General features: G+C 32.4%; 1 protein-coding gene across 1 annotated transcript; it reads left to right on the forward strand.

The window, feature by feature from the left end:
• The first annotated feature begins 22 nt into the window (after nt 1–22).
• LOC126735482 (uncharacterized) lies at nt 23–22,498 on the forward strand. Its single transcript, XM_050439486.1, has 3 exons — nt 23–95; nt 17,257–17,543; nt 22,262–22,498. The coding sequence occupies exons 1-3, from the start codon at nt 68–70 to the stop codon at nt 22,394–22,396; spliced, it is 450 nt and encodes a 149-aa protein (XP_050295443.1). The 5' UTR covers nt 23–67; the 3' UTR covers nt 22,397–22,498.
• The last annotated feature ends 1,715 nt before the right edge of the window (nt 22,499–24,213 follow it).

The raw sequence follows: 24,213 nt of genomic DNA on the forward strand, positions 1-24,213 counted from the left end.
AATTGACATTTGCGTAGAAATGCTAGATTTTGATTGGTCTGTGGAATGCTGCCTGCTGGTGTCAAAAATGAGCGTAAATTTGCAAATAAAAAATTGTAAGTATAATTTTACTTTTTGATTTTTGGTAAAAGTAGAATGATTCATTTTTTAGTTTTAGTTGCTTATACACGCTTTTACATTCCACTAGTTTTTTTGTTTGTTTAGTTTTCATTAAATAGTTCATTTACATTTTTTTTTTAATATTAACTCTTTACATTTTTAATTTCATCATATTTTCATTGATCTACTTGGTTTTTGTGTTGCCGAAAAAAACGACATATCTTTTTAAATGTCACAGATAATATTTTTTTTAAATCACATATTATTTAGTAGAATAAATAATATGTATAGGGTAAATAGAGGAGAGATGACGCACTTTTTTTCAAACTAGTCTGGATTTTAAAATTAAAAAAAAACTAAAAAACAAATTCGGATTTTTGTGAAGAAAAGTATTAGTTTTTTATTAGAAAGCAAGAAATTGACAATAAGATTTAATGTTGGCAAAAATCCAAATTTATTTTTTTCTTATCTTTGCGTCATCTCACCCTATGTATATAGGAGAGATGACGCACTGCCTAAGGTGAGTTGACGCTTTCTTTTTTAAGCCACACTTTTCAAATTTAATTTTTGAAATGTGTTAAAATTAGGTGTTTAAATAATTAAAAACATAACATCAATATTTTAAAGCTTTTATTGAAAAACAAATCTGTTTCAGAAAAAAGGAACGTAAGAAAAAAAACTCATTCAAACTTAAAAACAGAAAAATGTCTTATTGGCTATCTATTGGTAAAAAAGAATTATCTTTTTTGGGCTGTTTTTTTCCCACACAAGTCGCAGAAATTTAGATATTTTGTGCATTCTTCGTGCATTCATCTCATACACTGAATGCACTGTATCCAGTCTTGTTTTTTTTTGGTTTTGCTGTATTCCTCTTTACAACCAACGCAGATATCAGATTCATCGTCACCACTCGTCGAATCGTCGTCAGATTCATTATTATCGTCGTCAGATTCAGACTCAGATACGCACTTTAACATTGAACTTTGGCCTTTTTTTGCTTTGCTTTCTGCCTTATCCTTTTTGTCTTTGATATTTTCAACAGACGTTAAAATGCGAGCCAGTTGTTTGGCTCGTTTTCTTACAGTCTCTACAGCACGTGCCACTGGTACTGGAGATATTTGGTCTAGCATTTTTCCGGGAGTAATGGTATCTGGGTTAGACCAATGAGAACAACCTGGCTGTGGCTCCGGAGAATTATGGCTTATTTTGTTAATGTCCGTGTTATTATCGGAAACTTCCTGTGGAGCGTCTTGTAGACTTTCCTCTGTCAGGTAGGCATAGTCAGGAAGAACATCCGGATTAAAAGGTGCGATACCTGTTGCTCTAAACGATGAAACTGCATTTTTTATGTTTGCAGACTTTTTCCACGCAGAAGCAAGTAGTTGTCCAAATTGGAGCCTGGTAATGCGTCTTTCGGGATTAGCTCGTAAAAATAAATTGCAAGCATCATAATAGGAAGCTTTAAAAGACTTAAAAAATCTTCTGTCTAATGGTTGCAAGAACTGCGTGGTGTGGCTAGGTAGACAAAATAAAATAATGTTATTTTCAGCAGCATACTCCAGCATTTCTACATTGCTGCAATGGGAGGAATGTCCATCAAGCAGCAATAGTACTTTTCCCTGAGGTTTCCGTGGTTTAAATTGGTCCCTAAGCCATTTAAAAAATATTTCACTATTTACATATGCTGACTTTTCTGACATGTAGACTAAAGAACCTGACGGCATCCCATCTTCAAATTCGGGTTTTTTGTTTTTTGCCTTTAAAAACACAGGTTGGTGGAATGTAGGTGCCTTCTCCGTTGCAACACACAATAACGGAAATGGTTTCTCCCTTCTCAGCAGATGCGACTGATGCTATATTTTTGGAGCCCTTTGCAGCAATAACATGTCCAGGACGCGTATTTAATTGCAAGCCTGTCTCATCTATGTTAAATATTCTCCCAGGCTCATTCATTAAACCATTTTCGGTTAATGTCTTTTCAAGAAGATTAAAGTAAGAAGCAACGTTTGTTTTTGTCATTGCCAATGCACGAGCTGAGGAAAGCGCTTCAGCTTTGCGTATCGCAAGTCCCTTGTTTCTTCTAAGAAAAGAATCAAGCCAGGGATATCCAGCCAAACGAGCTTCTTTATTGAACTTGTAAGGTATATTTAATTGCTCCGCTAGGTTGAATGCCATAGAACGAACAAATCTTCTTGTAGGCGCAAATCCATGTTTTTGAAGCTTTTTAATGTGTGCTACTATTTTAGCTTGGTTTTCTTCCCCCAGCGTGGACGAGGGTCCCAAGTTCTTAGACTGCATGTCCCCTTTTTTACGCCGACGGCGTATAGTGGCTTCTGGAACACTGAAGGTCCGGCTTGCCTCACGAACCGCCATTTCATTCGCTTCTATGGCAGCAACTGCAGCAGCTAACTGTTCTTTTGACCATTTGCCCCTAGAAACGCTTCCTTTTCTTTTATATTGTGTAGGCATGTCTGCAAAAAAGTTAAATATAATTAATTACAGGCGAAAGGCATAACAAACCAGTTAAATTTATTATAGGTGATTAAGCAAAATATAGTTTTTTAAGTAGGAGCATTTTTAAAACCTGCGTCGACTCACCTCATCAGTAATTGCGCCAACTGACCTTACTATATAAGGAGAGTTGGCGCAATAAATTTAAAATAGCCGGTTTATAATAGCGTGGTCAATTGAGGTTAGGAATACTTAAACAGCAATAAACTATCCTAAAATAATCAAAAACCAAATATACATACGACATAACTTACCTAAAAACTATGTTGTTCCACACAATAAAAATACTTTTGGACTAGCACAAATATAATTTTTGAAAAAATCACCCACTTAATTAACCGAACAGCAAAAACAAGTTATTTAAAATCTAATGGCGTGTCTAAACCTGCCGTACGGTTAAAATAAATGCGTGTTAAGCGATACGGCAAAATGGCTTCTGCGTCATCTCACCTGATGCGCCAACTCTCCTCGAATTACCCTACAGGGTGTCCCGTAATTAATTGGACATAGGTTATTTCGAAAACGGTCTACTTTTTGGAGATCAAAGAAGTATACCTTTTTTGACTAGAATTAAATGCTGTTTTATTATTTTCACTCGCAAATGTACCTACAGGGAGTCAAAAAAGTTATGACCTTTTTAATCTCTCAATGTTGTTGTATGTGGCGCCATCTAGTGGCAATGGCAAAATAGATATCTTATTATTCGTGTTCCCCATCCCAAATAATAAGAGTACGCCAAATTTTAGGTTAATCTGTCCAGTGGATTCCAAAATATTTCAATAAATGTTTGGTAAAAAATTAGTTTTAACACCCTGTAGAACGAAAACCAATAACATTTTGCTAAGCGATATTGAGCTTAAACGGTTTATTTTCATGTCAGGTATCCTACATTACGGGACACCCTGCATAGTAATAAATATCCTATAATAATATATAATATCCTATAATATATAGCATTCTTCTTTGCGCTTAACCAATCGTACAGGGTATTCATTAATTGAGGGCCGATAATACACGGTGTGAATTTAAATTTAAATTTTTAAGCAAAAAGGCTTATATCAACATATGTCCTAAACCTCTTAGTTTTGAGCTCCAGTAAAATTTTAATAAAGTGAGTTTTCATAAAAAAAATTTATCATTCTTTGATAAAAATTGGATGTTTTTATTATAGCAAATTTGTACACAACTTTTCATCATTAAAGAACATTTTTTGACGTAAAAGATTTAAAAAAAAATTTCCAGTGGTGTCGGTACGGGGTTTGAACTGACAAATTTTGAAGAAAAAATGGTACCCTACTGATTTTTCCAAAAATCTATTTTTGGAATTCCTATTTATTTTAGAGCAAAGGTCGTCCCTAGATTTACTTTTGTACGACGTACAGTTTTCGGGAAAAAACAAAAATCTTCAATTCATGGAGACCGTTTTTGGTATTTAAAATTTAGATTAATTTAGAAACCTACTATGAGTGGAAGCACATGTAGCCTTAATATTGAATGTTTTGATTTTTAAAAAAAGTCTGCGCCTCTCTTTGCTTTTTTTCAATTTTATTTTAAGAATTGCGATTTATTTAGTTTATGCGAAATGACTTATAGTTTAACAAAAAAGGGAAAACAAACAAAATAAGCAATCTAAATTATTTAAAGTAGTTATTGGAAGTGTCCTCCATCCACATGTATGCAATAACTACTCTTCTTCGCATAGACTAATGCAATTTTTCAAAGATTTCTGGGGTGTTTCTTATGGTTTGGCAGCATACAAGGTTTATACAATTTGGTAAACCTTCTGCGGTTTGAATAGGCACTGCGTACACTAAGCTTTTCATATGACCCAGAAAAAAGAAGTCTAAACCATTAAGGTCGGGTGTTCTAGGCGGCCATGACTGCGTTCCTTCACGACTTATCGGTGACCAGCGATTTTAATAGGTTTGGTTTAAAAATTCACACACTCGTATATAAAATGTGGAAGTGCACCATCTTTTATTGGCTACATCTTGTTTTTTAACAAATGGTTAAAACGAAGGCGTAAAACTTACATTAAAATAGATAGGTAAATAGTATTGTCAAGTATTGACTTATTGTTTTAATTATGTAGTTTTAAATTTTAGTAAACCCAAGTTTTGTCCCATTCACATGTATTTTAATGTAGGTTTTAGGCCTTTAATGTCCATTTATTTGTTAATTAATTAAGCATTTTATCATTATTGGAGATGCCATTTTTATTCGTTTTAACCGTTTAACGTTGGCTGAGGCACTAGAATTATAAGTTTGCAGAACCCTTTAATCGTGCAAGTAATTTTAATACCTTTCGTAATTTAAGACCTTGAAAATTATTTTTTTTTTAAGTTCCCTTGGTTCTTTTATAGTATCTCTGATGATTGATATGTTATATGTTCGAAACATGTTAGATTAATTGTTTTAAATAAATTTAGTGGAGGATGACCGAAATACTTTCAGTTACCCATTGATAAATATGATTATCAAGTCTTCTTGGGAGGAAAAATGGGGCTAACAAGTAATCAGTAATAATACCCTCTCAAACATTTCATGAGAAGTGTTCTTGACGATTTGATTCAACAATGGCGTAAGGCTTTTTTTTTAAGGTTATTATAGAAATTTTTTATCGAGTTTCAAGAAATATTAGCTTTATCATTAAAAAGAATGTGCCTGTCAAATAAAGGATTTTTTAGCTGCTTTTAAAGGAATCACCCTCAGAAATTAATGCGCAACTGGATATTTTGAGGTAATAATGCATGGACTCTTTGAATGTGAAGGGAATACCAAATTTTTAATCAGAATTTTCTAAACAAGTACGTGTGAAACAATAAATATTGTCGCGATGTTTTCATGATAGTTTCATGATTCTCCTCAACTTCAAGTAAAATTCCGGTATTCTTACCGTTTGAAGGACTCCTTTAGCACAGCCTACTTTTAAAGTTCCGGTCTCGTGAAGACGTGTATGAATTCGAGAAAATTTTCCCCGTGTAAATCGTGTATTACGCGAGTTGGATACCTCTTGGTATAGCCGCCTGGCTTGATATGCATTTTCGTCTCTAAGCTTATAAGTAAAATGCATGTCAGCTAATTCACTGTTTATAAAGTTAAGCATTTTTATCAGGTTTTACCACTTATTCTAATAATAATAATTTATTGATGTAACATTCATTGCTTATGTGAAAAGAAACGTCCAAAATTAATACCTTTTTGTTTTTGTACAAAAAAAAAGCGTTTCCACTCATAGTGGATGCCAACTACACTCCAACATAATATCAAAAACAGTCTCAATGATGGTTAAAATCAATAATGTCTTAAAAATTATTGTATATATTTAATGAGACCGTGACTTGGAGTTTTTTTACCTTTGTTTAGTCTCTGTAAAATTATCCTTTTTTTATGAATGGGAAATTTGTCCAGGAAATGTATACCGGGTGAGTTTTAAGTTTTGTTACAATGCAATATGTCAAAAACGGCTGCAATTTTTTTTCAAATATTTTGGTGACCTCATAAGTATACTGGGAGACACATTTGATGATATTTTTGAGAATCGTCCCTTCACCCCCCTAAGAGGGGGAGAGGATCACTGACTTATTTTAAATGGAGGGTTTTTTTTCTCTTAAAATTTCAAACGTCAAAGTGAAGTCTGTTTCCAAAAAATAAAATGAAATCGCTCTACTAGTTTCAAAACAAATTCAAGGAGTTGTTCAACACAACCGCCTTCAACTTCCATCCCAACACTTTCTTATCCTTTCTTTGTTTGTTGGTGTCATTTATAAACAAGCAGAACGAATTCTGTTTTTAATGTCATCTGGAGCCGCACTTTATTAGGTGCAGCAGCCGTTACTTTATTCTTTATAAATCCCCATAAAAAAATCAAGGGGAGTCAAATTTAGTGAACGAGCAGGATCACCTATTTTTAAAAATGTAATTTAACGTGAAGGGCCTGTATGGCATACGAAGTGAGCAACCATGCTAACACTATACGTCAGGATTTATATTCTGGTTTATAGTAACCGAGGTAACTTATTTCCTAAACAAATTTTTACAATTGTTCATTTAAATTCCCTTGAAAAAAATGCAGACCATTTCTACTCTTGAAAATACCACATTATGCGTTAATAGACCAGCGATGTTGATTTGGTACAGTTACCATCCAGTGAGTATTATTAGCCTCCTAGTTATGCAATTGTGCCTGTTTACCTAATAGAAAAACACATACCAATGTTAAACATGACCTTTTTTTATGAATGGGAAATTGGGTGAATGGAGCGAATGCGACAATTCCCATAAATAAAAAAATTTATACACGTTTAGCATACAAATTTTTTTTTACTGCCGAAGGAAGCATTAAAAAAAAATAAAATACCAAATTACTAAAAATTATTATAAAATAAATAATACGCATTAGTGCGTAAAAAGTGAAACGTAAACCCTGGGAAGTGTGTAAAGTAAGTACTTTACGCACGATTGTTTTTGGATTTTATTTTTTTACGGAAAAACGTGCATTGTAGTAAAGTAATGCAAAGGAACTAAATTTGCTCTAAAATAAATGATGATTTCAAAGAAAGTTTTGGTTTTTAGAAAAATCAGTGGCGTAAGATTTTTTCTTCAAAAGTTGTCAATTCAAATATCGTTCAGATTACTAGTGAAAATTTAAAAAAAAAATTTTAGGTCAAAAAATGATTCTTAATTTGTGAAAAGATGTGTAGAAATTTACATAAAAATGTCTAAGAGTGATAAAAAAATATGGTAAAAAACTCACTTTTTTCTTAAAATTTTAACAGAACTAATGCAGTTCATGGCGGAACTTTTTGAACGGATTATGCTTAAGGAACGGACATTAAATGAATTAGATTTTGTAAATGTTGATAGGTTTAATTACTTGCTAGAAGAGAAATACTTTGAATTCTCTATGATATTTTGTAAAAAACTTAATATGTATATCGTTGGTCTTTATAGATCTCCAGCTACAAGCTTTCAAGTATTTTTGATTAAGCTGGAGGTAATTTTGTCCAGCATCTCGATGAATGCGAAAATTGTACTGTTAGGCGACTTTAATGTAGATTTCCTTGAACCTGTCGGAAATGATTTAAAGACGTTACAGAATTTATTTATCTCATTTAATATCAAATTGCACATTAATAGTCCCACTAGGATTGCTGCTAGTTCGTCCTCTGGACTCGATTATCTTTGTTCAAACCTACATATAGTTGTAGATTGTAAACTAGTTAGTGCGGGTCTCTCAGATCACCCGGCAATCATTGCGTCTATAGCCTTAGATTCTTCTATTGCCTCTAAAAGGGATACATGAGAGTTTATGTATCCCTTAAAATAAACTCTTTGGGGCAGATTGTTTTCTTGCAGAAACTATGTCAAATTTGAACTATTATGCAATCAGTGTAACTGGAACAATATCTTAGATTATCCTGACCCAATGTAAGGCTTCCACACGGTACTTTTAAGCATTTTTAATACTTTATGAATTACTACAATAACTAAAGGAAAATTTACAGATCTACTCTTAGAGGGGCAAAATCTCTTTATTACTCAAGGAGAATTGAAAATGCCTCTAATAAATTAAAAGAAACATAGAAGATTGTCAATTATCTGCGGGGTAAGGGCAGCTACATTGAAGTACCTAGTTTCTTAGAAGCTGATCATCTAAATGCATATTAGTGCTCCATGGCAGCTAACCTCTCAAAGAACATCCCACATATCGTGCCACCTGAGCATTTTCTAACTCCTTTCAACGTAGCAGAAACTTTTTTTCTTTTTATCCACTGATGCTGGGGAAATGAAATCCATATTCAAAGAGAAAAAGGGCAGAACCTCGTCGGGATGGGACAGGTTGCCATTAAGTGTCATTAAAACTCTACCTACATCAGCCTTGACAAATTTTTAAGTATTTACAAATGGCTTTTTTCCTATAATGGCTAATTTTCTCCTTGTCTTAAGAGGGCTAACATTGTCCCAATTCACAAGAAAGGTGATCCGAATGAACCTTGCAATTTTCGTCCTATAGCATTGCTTCCTGTACTAGGAAAGATAGTGGAGAAGCTGGTTAAGGTGAAAGTCGTTTAATTTTTAAACAGGCATAAACTGCTCGAACCGCATCAGTTTGGATTTCTAAAATCTAGAAACACAGGAGATGGCATGTTTGGATTTCTTCGGGAGCTGCATCTCAGGCTCAATACAGGTGACATTGCAGCTTCGGTAATCTGTGATATGTCGAAAGCTTTCGATTGCGTGTCTCATCCAACCATGTTACGTAAGCTGGAAATTTATGGCTTCCGAGGAGTCGCCCTGGAGTGGTTTTACTCTTACCTGTCAGATCGTAGGCAGAGAGTTTTCTTTAATAATTCATGTTCCTTTGAATTGCCTATTTCTTTTGTTGTCAGTCTTGGGTCCCCTGCTATTCTTAATGTACATTAATCCAATAGTCTCGTGCTATCTTTGAACAATAAAACATTTTTCTATTCAGGTACTGCAAAGTTCCTGCGCCTGTACATTGGTGATTCCTTAAAATGTGAAAACCTTATAATTCAGTTGAACAGAAAACTCTCTTCTGGTTGCTATGCTCTTCGAATTATATCATTCAACCTGGGATTGGCAGTGGCCCGTATGACATATTTATCTCTAATCAAATCACATCTTCGTTATGGTATTCCATTCTGGGGGTCTTGTTCAGAATACTTGTTTCACTCAGTATTCTTATTACGAAAACGGGCACTGCGTGCGATATGTTGCTCTAAAATTCGACAGTCGTGTATGCCACTGTTTCTTAATCACTCTGTCCTAATATTGTATTGCATTTTAATTCTGGAAACTGTGTGCCTTGTTCACAAAAAGTTCAAAGAGGAACTGTATTTTACTAAGCCATATAATACATGACAGTTTTTTTTGCTATAGCTACCTATACCGTGGTCTGAGCAAGTTGAAAAGTCCATAATTTATCTTTTTTTTTGTAGTTTTGTCAAATGTTTTTTATGTTATTTCATTAAATCTTTATATGTCCTACATTTTTTTAACTTAAGTTTACCCTCTATTATTTTATATGCAACTTAAAAGTAAAAGAATAATGAATGTGCTTTGTGTATTGACTAACTTGAGAATTAAGATAGATTAGAAATTAAGAATTAAGAGATAAGGCTTTGTACACAACATTATTTTGTTAGTTACAAATAGAGCTTCTCTTTGACTTTAACACCTTGTAGCTCAATAACTAAGAGATCTAAGACATAATATTGATTTAAACTTTTTTCCTTAAAATCGAAGATTCACACTCTGTATTATCGGCACTCAATTAATTAAAACCCTATACAGGGACTTCGTAAATATTAATTTATATTTACAAATACATGCTAATACAATCAACACAACACAAAGACTCCCAAGGAACTCTACAATGGAACTTATTTTTTTTAAGCAACCAATTTTTCCCTTGCTTATTTTATTTATTCTTCATTTTACTATTTTGATCTATCTTAATGTTATGCTATATATATCATCTTTGGAAAGGCATTTACTAGTAATTACTAGTAGGACAATTTAAACCTGGTGTTATAATCCTAATTAATAATTATAATATATTTAAAATCTGATGTTATAATAACGGCGCCGTTAAGGAAAAAAAAGTTGATGATTGTAACTAACAGAAAAAAACTGCAGATATCCCGGCCACAATAGATATTTTTCATAAAATTTCTTATACTATATGTATACAGGGTGGTTCTCCGTAAGCTGCATCAATGAATTATAGCAAAACTATAAATAGGAAAATCTTGAAAATTTGACCACCATCCACATATATAATACTTTCACAGTTTTGGCATTTTCGTTACCGCAGTAGATGTAAAATGAAATCAAATATGCTTCAATATCATTAACAATAATGTTAAGTAAAATCTATATTATTCTGACGAATTCATAATTAGTTACCTATTTTATTGGGTATTACGTCACTATATTAATAAATAATAATTTAGGAAATACTACTTACACATTCCCTTATTGAAAAAAAAAACTTATTTGCGTATTGAGGAGAAATATGAACATAAACCTTTAAGGATACCTTTCGTTATATTGAAGTCCAATAACTCTTAAATTCAATAACTTACTTAAGGTATAATTTTTTTTTACCAGTTTAACTACAAAACACCACATCTAATATTTTTTTATATAAGATTTTATCTATCGACCTCTGAGTTCGTTTCTTTTTTCAACTTCCTATCTAACTTTATTTTTATAGTTTTTTTTAAATAAAAAGCAGGAAAAACTAATTGATGGAATACAAAAATCTTAACTTGAACCAAGGCTGCGATAGTTAAATCTACTACCGTTATTAAGGTAAATAACATTAAACTATATGTATATATACAGGTTTCACCTATGATAATTTAAGAAACCATAAGAAATTTTATACAGGGTGAGTTTTTTAAAGTGGTACAATGCAATATGTCAAAAACTACTGCAATTTTTTTTAAATATTTGGGTGACGTCATAAGTATACGGAGAAAATGTAAAGTCTGTTAAAAAAAAATCAAATCGATTATTAGTTTCAAAACACATTCTTACCACCTAATTTTTAATTATTGTATGTAAATTTTAATCTAAATATTAAGTATTGTATGTAATTATTATAATATTTTATATTGTGCCTAAGGAGTTGTTAGACAATACCAATTTTTAACATAACTGCCTTCGACTTCCAAACACTTTCTTATCCTTCCTTGAAATGAGTTTCATACCCGCTGTAACATTGTTGGTGTCACTAATAATAAGCAGAACGAATTCTGTCTTTCATATCCTCTGGAATCATAGGTGCAGAAGTCATTACCTAATCCTCCGTAAATCTCCATTAAAAAAATCAAGGAAAGTCAAATCTGGCGAACGAGCAGTCCAGTTGACAGGACCACCTGTTTTCAAAAATGTAATTTAAATAATTACAGGCCTGAATGGCAAAATAGGTTGTGCTCCGTCCTGCTGAAACCATACGTAAGGATTTATATTCTGGTTTAGTAACCGAAGTTATTTCTTAGACAATTTTTTACAATTGTTCAGCTAAATTCCCTTGAAAAAAATGCGGACCAATAATTCTTGAAAATACCACATTATGCGTTAATAGAGCAGGGATGTTGATTTGGTACAGTTCTCATTAGGTGAGGATTACTAGCCTCCCAGTAATGCAGTTGTGTCGGTTTATTAACTTATAGAAAAACAAATAACAAGATTGAACATGACCTATTAAAAAAATTGAATCTTACTTGCCTACAATTATTAAAAGAGGCTTTATCGAAAAAAAAACGTTTTCAAAAAATGGTAACTTTCATGCATATTTCTTGAAACCCAAATTCAAAAATTAATGCGGTTCTTAGAGTCTGTAAACCTCTTGATAAAGTGTTATGTGGTAAGGATGAAACTTGGACTTGTGGTTAAATTGATGTTTGACTATAAATATCATATAAATTATAATTTCAGCATCTTAAGCAAACCTCCTGGGACATGTTTGAAGATTACTGAAAATTAATAAAATCCAACTAGCTTATTTTTATTTGTTTGAATTTCAATCCGCTCTCGTGGTTTGCTCTTTAAACTAGCAGTATATACGACTTCTGGTCTCCAATCTTTTAAAGCCTACATGATATTTTGGAATATCCGGTCATTTTTTCTGCACTTCCCTAAAACAACATTCGTTTTCTTTTTAAACACAATTTTGCTGTTAATAAGACGTCAACATTTTTATGTGTTTTATTTAAGTGTTTTTTATTTTATTAACCCTAGGATTTCCATGGCAATGAACGTACGGTTAAAATATTGGAATTATTTTTAAATTGAAATAAAATATTTTTGACGATATATCCATAACCCGCAGAGCACTTTAAAAATTTTTTTCGTAACCAACAGATTTCCAATTTGACATAGATTCGATTTTTAAAATCAAATACATCATTCCATGATATCGCATTGTAATACTTTAAAAAACTTAACAACAGGTATATTACATTTCTATTCAATTCAATGTGACCTAAAGGTTTAGTTTTTGTTAATAGATCTCGTAATGTATTTTGCGATTTAAAAATAAAATTAAAATTCTTAACAGATAAAGGTAAGACTACTGTTTACTGACTACGTTGTGTATGAGAAATATCAATAGAGGAAAGTTGCCTATTATCGGATACTTTTTTCTTTTAATTAACAAAAAATACCTACATACCACATAAATTAATTGCATGTTAAAAACGGTTAGGATGATATATGTTCTTTCATTATGTGACACGAAATAGCTCTAACTGGCTCTTACTTTCACACAAGTTTAAAAAAACATAACAGTGCATAAATTATTATTTTGAAATTGGGTTCCTCATATCGGATAGTAGGTGTTCCTAATATCGCATATATCCGACATTCGGAACTTTTAAAATAAAAAGCATAGGTATTTGTTTAGATTTTTATTAATATTAAATTGAAAATACGTTCAAAAACTTTATGAAAAACCTTAAAGTTAATCTAAGCACATCTCACAAATAAACCATAGATTTTTGTCAGTTCCGGCACATTCTTCATGGCACCAACGAAAGCATTGATTGCATCTGATCCACTTCTCTGAATAAAAATTATTGCAATACAGACACTCGGCATCTTCGGCATCTCTGTCCATATCATCATCTCTGTCCATATCATCACTGGATGAGGTGAGAGGTTTTTTAGCTTTTCCCTTCCCTTTACCATTTTTTTTTGGTTTAGCATTTGTGCTTCTGTTTTGACCCTTAAGCGCAGTGTTAATCGGAACTGTTTTTAATTTTGTTTTGTTTAAAGCTTCTTCCAGTTCTGATTTGTAAGGCGATCCAGTTATTAACGCAGTAGTGCCACGTCTTCCTCGCTTATTCGTAGATCCGGACGTGTACGAGCAACTAGGCATAGGGCTGATATCTGTCGGTTTCACCAACTTTCTGTTTGTAGAAGGAGTGGTCAAGCTATTTATTAAGGGTTTTGTGGGGATAGCATCAGGTGTTTTAATCCTGTCCCTCACAGAAGATAGAGCTATTTCATCTTCGCTTTCTATTTCCTCCGATTCTGGCCTGTTCTCATCAGGTTGTTGGGGTGGTGGCGGGGTTCTTTCACGTTGGGAATGAATAGCAAAATCATCGTCTCGGAATACATGCCTGTTGAGCGGAAAAATTCCACATTTTCTAAAACCATTTACGGCCACTTCAACGCTTGCAGCACGTAGGTATGCTCTCCCTAGCAGCTCAGCGACGTGATAGTGAGTTACCACCCTTCCTGGGTTATTTATGAGCCATGACTCAATCTCCAATGCATAATATGTTTTAAATGGAGATATAAAAGCTACGTCTAGGGGTTGTATCTTATGTGTCGAATGAGGAGGTAGACATAAAATATGCACATAGTTTTCCCTTGCTAAATCAATTAAAGGGATGTTGCGCGTATGAGAGTAGTGCCCGTCTAATATTAAAACCACTGGATCGCCCTTTGCTGGTTTAGCATGCTTTATAAAATGTGTTAACCAAGCTGTAAACAGATCATGCTGAATCCAACCGGAAGGATGACATCTGGCGATCGTTCCTGGCGGTGCTCCATTTAGAAGTTCAGGCTTCATATTTTTTCTAGGAAATACTAGCATAGGTGGCACATATATTCCTGTAGCGCTGATACAAGTCACTACAGTAACAAGAGCTCTCCTTTCGGATGTCGTCAAGGCCCCAACTTGCCTTTTACCTCGTAAGCTGAGAACCCTTGAATGTTTGTGTTGAACAGTTGTAATGCCTGTTTCATCTACATTAAATAATCTGGCTGGATTCAATTTGATTTCTGCTAAGGCTGGCTCTAACAGATCAAAAAAAGCCGCGCAATTTTCTCGAGTAAACCCTTTTATGCGAGCTGCAGATACACCCTGTGGCTTTCTAAAACTCAGTTCAGGATGTCTCTTTAAAAACCCTTTTTGCCACTTTTTTCCTGCACTTGATTTCGTCATAGAAAAAGGGTGTTGTAGCCCGTTCTGGATAGCTAGCTGAAACGCTAGCCTTCTAATATCGGAAGCTCGTAGTCCATAAAACCGTTTCTCCATATCTAAACAATATGTAACTAACAGGTCTTCTTCCTAATTTCATAGCTGTTAATACTTCTATTGGCTTGTCTGATTTTACGTAATCAACAAGGGTACTTCTTGGAACTTTATATATTTTTGACGCTTTTAAATACCCCATTTCTTTGCTTCTAACAGCATTTACCGCAAGCTCCATGGCTCTTGCATCCCATGTTTTAGGACCTTTCTCTTGTTTTCCGTTCATCTAGAAAAAAAAGCAAAAAACCTCCTTAATCAAGGTTAAAAGCATAATAATATGGTATATGAAACTTATTCTCATGTATTATTAAAAAAAAAGAGAGTAAAACGCAAGTATCTATGACAGAAAATCAGTTGATTCATTTAAAAGCAGCTCCAGAAAACTGGTTCCAAATATCGGATACTATACGATATTAGGAAACCAAAAGTATCCGATATTACGGTACATAAACTCACTAAATTTACCGTTTTTTTTACATTTAAAAAATAGTTCACAGAAGCAATTTATACATTAAAAGGTATCATCTGCAATCTATTTAATGATATGGTATGTAACAAACAAATAATTTAACCTACCTTTTCCAGAAATAACGCCAAAAATTATACACTGTTAAAATCTATGCACATCGAAAACCGTTACAGTAGCAAAATGACGTTTTATAAACAATAATAGGATTCTGTAATTCTTGTAGGAAATGATCTGCGTAATAGTTCTCTTGATTACTATGGAAGTTACGAGATGGCGCTGTGCTATTACAGATTTAGAGTAATGTCCGATATTAGGAACCTATGCAGTATTAGGCTACTTTCCTCTACATATGAAAATAAAGAAAATAAATTTATTAATTAATTATGGTAATTATTTTGAATTACACAAATGTCAAAATTAACGGAAATTCAACGCACGGCAAAAGTCACATAAAAGACATAAAAACCAAATTTCTTATATTGAAAGGTTTAAATTAAATCACATTTTTATGGTTTACCAAAAATACATAAAATAAATTTCTTCTCGTTATTTTAAGAGCAATAAATTAATAAAAATAGGAAATTCCTATTAAAAACAAACATTTGGCTATTTTTCCATTTGAAATGTTGTACTTCTTTCTTAATATATCTCTATTACTATTCATAAAATATTACTCAAATACTACTAAAGACCAGATTGCCAGAAATTAAACCAGTATAAAAAAAATGATTGTTTGACGACCTGCAAACGTCTTCTTTTATGTAATCATAATAAAGTTATCTAAAAAAACGTTTGACTTATGAATCTAAAAATGTAATAATAGAGGTGGTATTCAAATTAAACAACATAAAAAATTATCCATTATTCTCAAAGAGACTTTAATTATAAGTCACAAAAAGAAAAGTAAACAAAGTCAACGTTTCGCCTTACGCCATCATCAGCCCTAAAATAAAGATTAAAATATGCAGCTGTGGTTGGACACTAATTCACAGAAAAAATATGCCTTATTTTAAGTACAATAACACACATTAACGAACACTTATGATAACATAAATGTAAACGTGAGATGGTAACTACATCATGTATTGTTATTAACTAAAATATAAATCTTACATTACTTATATATTTCTTTATCTCTATATATAAAAAGACTTGTCCTGACTAATAATCAACGTACAGCCCAAACGGTAAAACCTAGAAATATGAAATTTGGGGACAAAATTCCTATGGTTATGTAGGCGTCCACTAAGAAGGGATTTTTTGAATTCCATCGGGAAGGGGTTGAATGTATCTATCATATCTTCAAAACTATGTACTTTTTTAAAAAACAGTGAAACACCTCATTTTTATTTTTTTTTTACCTAATATCTATTTTTTGGTTTTTTTTTAAAGGGGTTAAAACCACCCTTTAAGATTTTAACATCCTTTTTTATCCTTAAATTGATTGCCTTTCGGGAAAAAAACTGCAAAACACTTCAATTTAATTTCATTTTAATGAAAACCACAATTTCTCGAAAATTCTGCGACCCTGAAGGGGCGAAATAGAGTGAAAACTTCTACGAAATTTTTTTCTTTTTAAACTTATAGCGTTGAAAATTGATATTTTTACATATTACAAGAAGGCAAAACAAAAAATGTTGTTTACAAAGAAGTCCTTTAGTAGTACTTATATTTTCAAATTCCACGCCAGGAACGCCGCGGGCATTCAGCTAGTAGGAAATAAAAACAAATACAGACATGAAAAATAAAAAAGTTTTTAAAATTGAACGGGGATCGAACCCAAGTGTTCTTAATGTGTGTTATTATACCTACTTAAAATAAGGTAGATTTACTATAGCTGCATATTTTAATCTTTATTTTACTTTGACTTTAATTTCCTTCTTGATATAAATTAAAGAAGTTGATATTTACACCCTGTATAACCGATAATCCCAAAATTATCAAAATATTTCAGTTGTGAAGACATCTGTGATATTGTCAAATGTTTCAAATTTTACTTTTCATAGTTTTCATCGAATCCGTCGATGCAGTTTCTAGAGAACCACTCTATATAATTAATTAATATTTTAGCCACTATTATTTTTCTTAATTCCCCAAGTAGATTTTGAAGATGACGGCGAAGACGAGTCTGACGGCGGCGGAGGTTGGCAACAGGAACTACAGCGCAGATACATGCAAGACGCCACTTTTATGGCAGAACTACGTGCAAGAAGTATTTCGGGTACATTAAATGTTGTCAGTCCACCAGAACACGTTAATCATCAGTTTCAGCAAGCACCTTATGTGCACGGACAAAATTTTAGAATGCAAGGGGTGCATTATCCTGTACATCCTAAGAATTTTGGTAGCAACGATCAAGTTCATGAATTGTTTGGTCAACAACTTCAGGTAACCAAAATAATTCAGATAGTTAAAAATAAAATAACTCTTTAATTAATATATTATTTTTCCGTAGAGTCAATTTTGTTTAATATTGGTTAGATATCCTCTTTATCGAGGTGTATGTTAAGGCTCTTTTTCTGGATATATGATAATTAAGAAAATTTACAATTATGGTACTTATATACAGGATTATCCAAATTAAGTGTCCACCATTGGTAGCTTTGTTATTAGTGAAAATACAAAGTTATTTAAATTAGCAGTTATTTAAATTAGCAAACTTGTAGTATTTTTAACGCTGGTACAAATGAGAAACAACAATGAAAGAAACAACAATTTTGAATCGTATTTTTGAGTTTTTTAGTAAAATAACATTCGCTTAAATGGAAACCCCTGTATATTTTTTTTTGCTGTTAAAACCTTAAATTGTAAACAAAAAAGTTTATAATGACTTTTCCGCTACAGTCAAAATTAAAGTCAAAATAACGATAATGATTTTTAATTATTTACAATATTAAAATATTAAGACGGCTATGAAAACAGCATGGCCTTTGCGATTTGATAACATTAAGATAAGCGACGACAGATTGCTAAACTGGACATCCTCGCAATTAGAAGGCTTTGGAAAACAATGATAAAAACAAATAATTTCAAACTTTAGTGTGTTTGTCAAATACTCGTTTATAAGCTTTGTTGTGTAGGTTATTAATTTGAAGAAAAATGATTTTCTCATGAAGAAAAGTTTGATATATTAGAATGTTATTTAGTGTGCAGGAAATTCTGTTTGAGAGCAAAAGAATACTATACTGAATTATATCCCGCTCGCATTCAACCGTATGAGCCATGTTTTCTGAGACTCTATCAAAAATTTAGCAGCAACGAAAAAGTTTTTGCTAAAACAAGAGCAAAAAAAGAATTCATAATAAGCGAGGCCACGGAAATTGCAATTATTAGATATTTCGAAGCTTAGAGAATTGAATACCAGATATTCACAAGGACTGTAATTTTAGTTATGGTACTGTTCAAAGGATTTTAAAAAAAAAGTACAAATTTATTCCGTATGAGTACCAACCAGTTCCAACGCTTTTGGCAGGAAATCCAAAAAGAAGACTTGTTTTTTGCCATTGGTATCATTCTGTTGCCAAAATGTAAATAACTTTCGTTACATTTTATGAACAGATGAAAAAAATTTCTCAAATTCTGGAATGTTTAATAGAAAACACCACCATTATTGGTGAAGACAAAATCTTAATACATCCAAGAGGTCCACAAGTCCGTTTCAGTTTCAACGTTTGGTGGATAGGAACATATGGCCTCATCCAGTAGCCTCCTAGATCGCCAGATCTAACCCCACTTAATGGGGGGGAACCCCTTTTCGTGGGGTTACTTTAAGAACCAAATTTACAAGCGAAGGTACGGTAATGTCGACGCTTTAAAGACTGCAGTTAGGGAAAAGATAGAAGAAGAACACAAATAGAAGGTAGGACCATACTTACAAGACAGTTCGAGCAGTTTAAAAACGTGCCCAAAAATTTATTGAAGAACCAGGTGGTATTTTCGAGCATCTTCTTTTAAAAAAAAATGTTATTTTATTTTGTAAGATTATAAGTTGATGTTCAAAATAAAGTTTGTCGATACAATTTAATTGTTTCCATTTGGGTGTCATTAATTTGTAACCTAGGAGAAATGTCGTTATAAACTTTTTTTTTAAATTTTATGTTTTAACTAAAAAAGATATAATATACAAGGATTTCCATTAAAAAAAAAATATGTTACTGAAAAATTACAAAATCTAGTACCTACTACAAAAAATAACGATGAAAAACGAAATCGAACGTTAAAATATTAAAAAATAAAATTATAACAGTACAACTAACGATTCTTTATACCTCGTAGATGTGAATGTACCTCAGATATGATGTAACTTTTTTCCGTAAACGCAATGTTTCATTTGAAATTAATGACTTTGCCATAAAGATTTTCTTTTAGACCTTTAGGAATTTGGTCCCAATATACATTGAACGGCAGTACTATCCGTCAATTTTTCACAATGTACTAAACCTAAGGGAACCAATTTAAAAAACTGGGAAAAACTACAAGTACTACAATTAGCCTTAATAAAAATCATTGTTGACATTGATTTAATGAAAAACGTTAAAACAAAATGACGTATAAGGTACGACGTACGAAAAACGTATAAGGATGTTACTGAACTCATCTGTGATATTCATGTAATTCAGGTTTGTCAGATCATTAGTCGATTTTAGCTTATCCAAAATGAACTAACCAAAAAAATTTGTATTATCATATCATGTACAACCAGATTTCAGTCAAATTTGAATCATTTTTATTCAAGGTCTAATCAACTACATTAAGATTTTTACCTATTGCAAGATAATATAAAGCTATATCCATAAATCTATAATTTGTTTTTTCTTCCTGTGGCCTATTCAGCTCTCACTCTTAAGTATACCTCAGCCTGACTATCTATCCATCCATTTTATTGTCCATATCTATCTATCCATTTTATCCAGCCTAACACTTCGCTGTCCCGCACTATCCTGTATAGTTTTTTGATGCTCTGGTAATTAGTTCTTTTAGGTTTTGTGTGTCCTTTCCTAATATTTATTGTATATCTCACAAAAGCAGGTTATGTGTTGGACAGTTTCTGGTACCTTTTTGCAAAACCGTCAGGTCTGCGTCTTATACAGCAATTCTATTAAGGTTTTCCTTACAATGTGCATATTCGAAGCCCTATAATTGTTCTCAGTTTGTCCCTTCTAAATTTAAGGTCTTTGGCGACTCTTTCGTTTATCGAAAATGTCATAGACACGTTGACCCTGTTTAACTGTTGCCTTTCTGTCCAGTAAATTTAATGTTGTTTCTTAACCCAGGTTTATATTTTTCTGCGTGTGGTACGCTTATTACGCTTCTTACACCAATACAAGGTCTGGTCCAATAAATGACTAGCAGATCCTCTTCTTCATCCGCTTTCTCAATATTTGGTGCACATCGGTGTACCCGTACAAGTTTTGCATTTTTATGATTTTCCAGTTTCTTCTAGTAAGCACTCCAGTTCCAGTAAGCACTTCCATACCAGTTTCGATGTAACTGTAGGATTAGTAAGTGCTGTCAGATAATATTAGGATCTGTTTCTTATTGTACATTCTTTTATATAAGCACATTCGAGTATTGCAAAACAGTTCTATCGATGCAAGATTCTTTAATAGACGGAATATCTCTGGTCTTAATTTTTCCCTAAAAAATTCCAGATCATCAGTTTGTATCCTCACGGATTGTCCGGATTTTTTGATTCCCTTTGAAATTATTGATTCTTCTCATATCATAGTTTTTATGGCCTCTGTCATACCTAGACAAACTAGTCTTTAATTTTACCCAGTTGCAGTCTTTAGTAGTTTTTAGTGTCTATGGCACCACAAGCAACCCAAATTTTACTTGGAGCAAATGTTCTTAAAACAGTTCTACGGTACAATATTATTATTGAAGTATATTACTTAGTTTCTCTATAGAAACGTACAATAAGCTAAAAAGTCAAACTGATCTTATATTCAGATTTTCTGTAAAAGCCCCTTTACCTACTTGATAAGAACAAAAAAAAACATCTGCATTTGACAAATTATTATCTGTTAAGATTTGATAGCTCACCCAATCTGCTTCCATCATAAATGCTATAAATGATTTGATACTGAAGCTTTTCTGAATACTCTTAAAAAGTTTTGTTGTGACACTTCTTTTGGTGAGTGAATTCATTTATTAATTTATTCTAAGACCATTGACCATTGTAGTTAAAAAAGTATAGTAACTTTCTAACTAGCAATAACATTTTAAGTGATTGTCAGTCAAGTTTGATTCCTGAGAAATTATAGGCATAAATGATACTACAATGTTTGCTTTCTGGAGAGACTTTAATTGGGCCTAAATCTAAGCCGCTGCGGTACTTTGCAACTTGTTCAAAGCGTTTGACCGCGTGAATCACAGATGTATGTTCGGTATTCTCTTTAACTTTAAAAAGTTAGAAAAATTGCTTTGGAGTCATTTAATTTTTTTGTTGGGTATATAACAGCTTGGTTGCTCAATGGGAAGTTGATTAATTGAGTCATTGGTATTTATTCAGTGGACTTCTATTCAATTTTTTAATTTTGGACCATATTTCAATAGAACAGGGCTCGGTGCTTGGCTTTATTTTGTACCTGCATTGCACATTATAGTGGTTTTAAATATATTCATTAAAGTTATAACCTAAGATTTACTAAAAATTAAATAATTATGTCATGCTAATATTTGATCCTTGAATATAGACAAATCCTGTTCCCATTTTCTCACCTACAAATCGAAGCATCTTGCAAAGGCTGAAAAGTAAACATATTTTTTTATGAAAAGGTTAATTAACAAAGGAGAAACATGATTTTCATCCTGAGGTGACCACAAACAGAGCCGTATGAAAGCTACTTACTTTGGGAGTTTATGTCGTTTCGGAGATGACTTTAACCCTTCCAAGAGTTGCTCGTTGATACCATAGAGTCTTAGTTTCGTCAAAAAGATAGGTCGGATATAAGTCGATTTTACCATAAAACAACTATTATTGAAAGTCGGAAATCTATTATTATTTTTAATTTGAACTCGTCTAAAAATTCTCTTTTAACTAGATATAAGTTTAGTAAATATCGATCAAAATGAAGAAAAAAAGGTTTATTTTCTTTTTTCAGTATCCCCGCCAGGACAATCATTCAAACGTTGGACAGGAATCTTTACATCGCGAAGAATTAGCCGAACATCAAGAAGTACGCAATAAGGAAACCATAGAATTTGAGGAAGCTCTTAAACAGTGGGTCAATAGATAAGTTTTAAATTGCAGTAAAACAGATTACATTTTTTTGCCATATGAATAGTTATGTTGGACAGTAGTCATTCCTCATTAAATCTACCCAACGCCATCATTTAAATGTCGGTGATAATTTTAAACGATTGAAACATCTTGCATCAATTTTGTTACTGTGTCTTCCATTTTTGTTGTGGCATTATTACAAAAAAAAAAGTATTTGTTTCCTACGTTAGTGATGTTACCAAAAATACTCGTTGCAGCTTCCTATTGGATGCTAAAATAATATTTGTACTCGTCAAACTACCTAAACGATGCGAGGTGTAGAAAAAGTTCGATAGCAAAAAGTGCAAAAAATATATTTTTTTGAAGTGATAATGAATAATAAAAAAAAACTAAAACATATATTTTAAATTACAAGAATTATGATGCAATGTCAAATTTTGCTAATACCTAGCAGTTTTCACTGGAGTGTTCAACTAGATAAATTTAGCGTCCCCTACACCAATGCAATAAGCAAACAAAAGTAGCGGGAAAGATAGAGCTGCCCTATGAGTTTCCATCATGTATGTAATTAGCAACGTTTCCACAGCTAATTTGTATCTGTTGTATATGCGTTTTAAGCTAAAAAGAAATAAAAATACATACCTGTGTTAAAAACATCAAAGGAGATGCATAAATGTAGAGAACTACTACTATAAGCTATAGTAGAAGACTATAAAATGTTATCTAAGCAAATGAAATTACATAAAAGAACAGATATATATAATCATAGACAAACTCATAATGCTAACAAATCACAATTTTGTTAACTAACGTTTTTTTTAAATTTTTTGTCAAACTTCTTTACAGAGACTAGAATAGCTTACCCTTAAATTTATAATTTTGATAACAAAGGATTTTCAAGTAATATGAGAAAAAAAAGATAAATTAAATAAGAAGACAAAAATACTATTAAGTATATCATTCTAGGAAAACCAAAAGAAATATTAGCGCTAACCTTTATGTTCAATTTTATGAATATCAGTACTTACGACACATGAAAAAGAGAACACTTAATAACTTGGTATATCATTACCTTATTTACTGATACTTGGCATATTATTACGTATTTCTATAGAAAATAATATTCTGAGAACAATGATACCGCATTTGCTACTTTTTGTTTTATAATCATAGACAAAAAAATTTTATATACAATTTTACCAGTTTTCAACCGCTTTTGACAAGCCTCAACTGACTGCTTTGTCTAATGAGACTAAACTAAACAAATTTGTTAGTTTGTGTCAAATATTCTGTCTAACTCCGTGTCTTTTTGCGTTATTATGTATACGAGGATTGCAAATATGCAAACACTCAAACCCAATATAACCCTTATTATGAAGTTTTTTAATACGATAAAGAATTAAGTAAGAATATACAATTTTCAAATGTTGACTGGGAATCTGTACTAAGTATATAACTTTCGGTATTGAAAATTGCATGAAAATGGGTAATGAAATTGAATAATCTACTTTCAAGTCGTTTCGGCTTTTTTGGAATCGGATTGAATGGTCGCACTGAAAACGGATCAGAAACACATCTCTTACGAAAAGTCATATTCATCATTGGCATGACCTATTCGAAGGTAGAGTTGATGATACGTTGATCGGTATTACATGAACCTTATCCAGTTGGCACATTTCTTGCATCTCGATGGCCAGCTCCGCGTATTTGGTCTTCTTTTCTTGGTATTTAACCAAAATGTTGTTGTTAGGTATGGCGATATCTATTAAATATGCTGTTTTCGTTCCCTTGTCTACCAGTACTACATCCGTACGTCATTTGTCTGTCGGTGAT

This window comes from Anthonomus grandis, chromosome 4, assembly GCF_022605725.1.
Source record: "Anthonomus grandis grandis chromosome 4, icAntGran1.3, whole genome shotgun sequence".
Taxonomy (NCBI): domain Eukaryota; kingdom Metazoa; phylum Arthropoda; class Insecta; order Coleoptera; family Curculionidae; genus Anthonomus; species Anthonomus grandis.

Excerpts from the sequence above, each read along its gene's own strand:
- LOC126735482 (XM_050439486.1), top strand. The coding sequence starts at position 68 with ATGAGCGTAAATTTGCAAATAAAAAATT. Across the intron at positions 96-17,256 it reads AAATTTGCAAATAAAAAATT|ATTTTGAAGATGACGGCGAA; the intron begins GTAAGTATAATT and ends TTCCCCAAGTAG. Across the intron at positions 17,544-22,261 it reads TGTTTGGTCAACAACTTCAG|TATCCCCGCCAGGACAATCA; the intron begins GTAACCAAAATA and ends TTCTTTTTTCAG.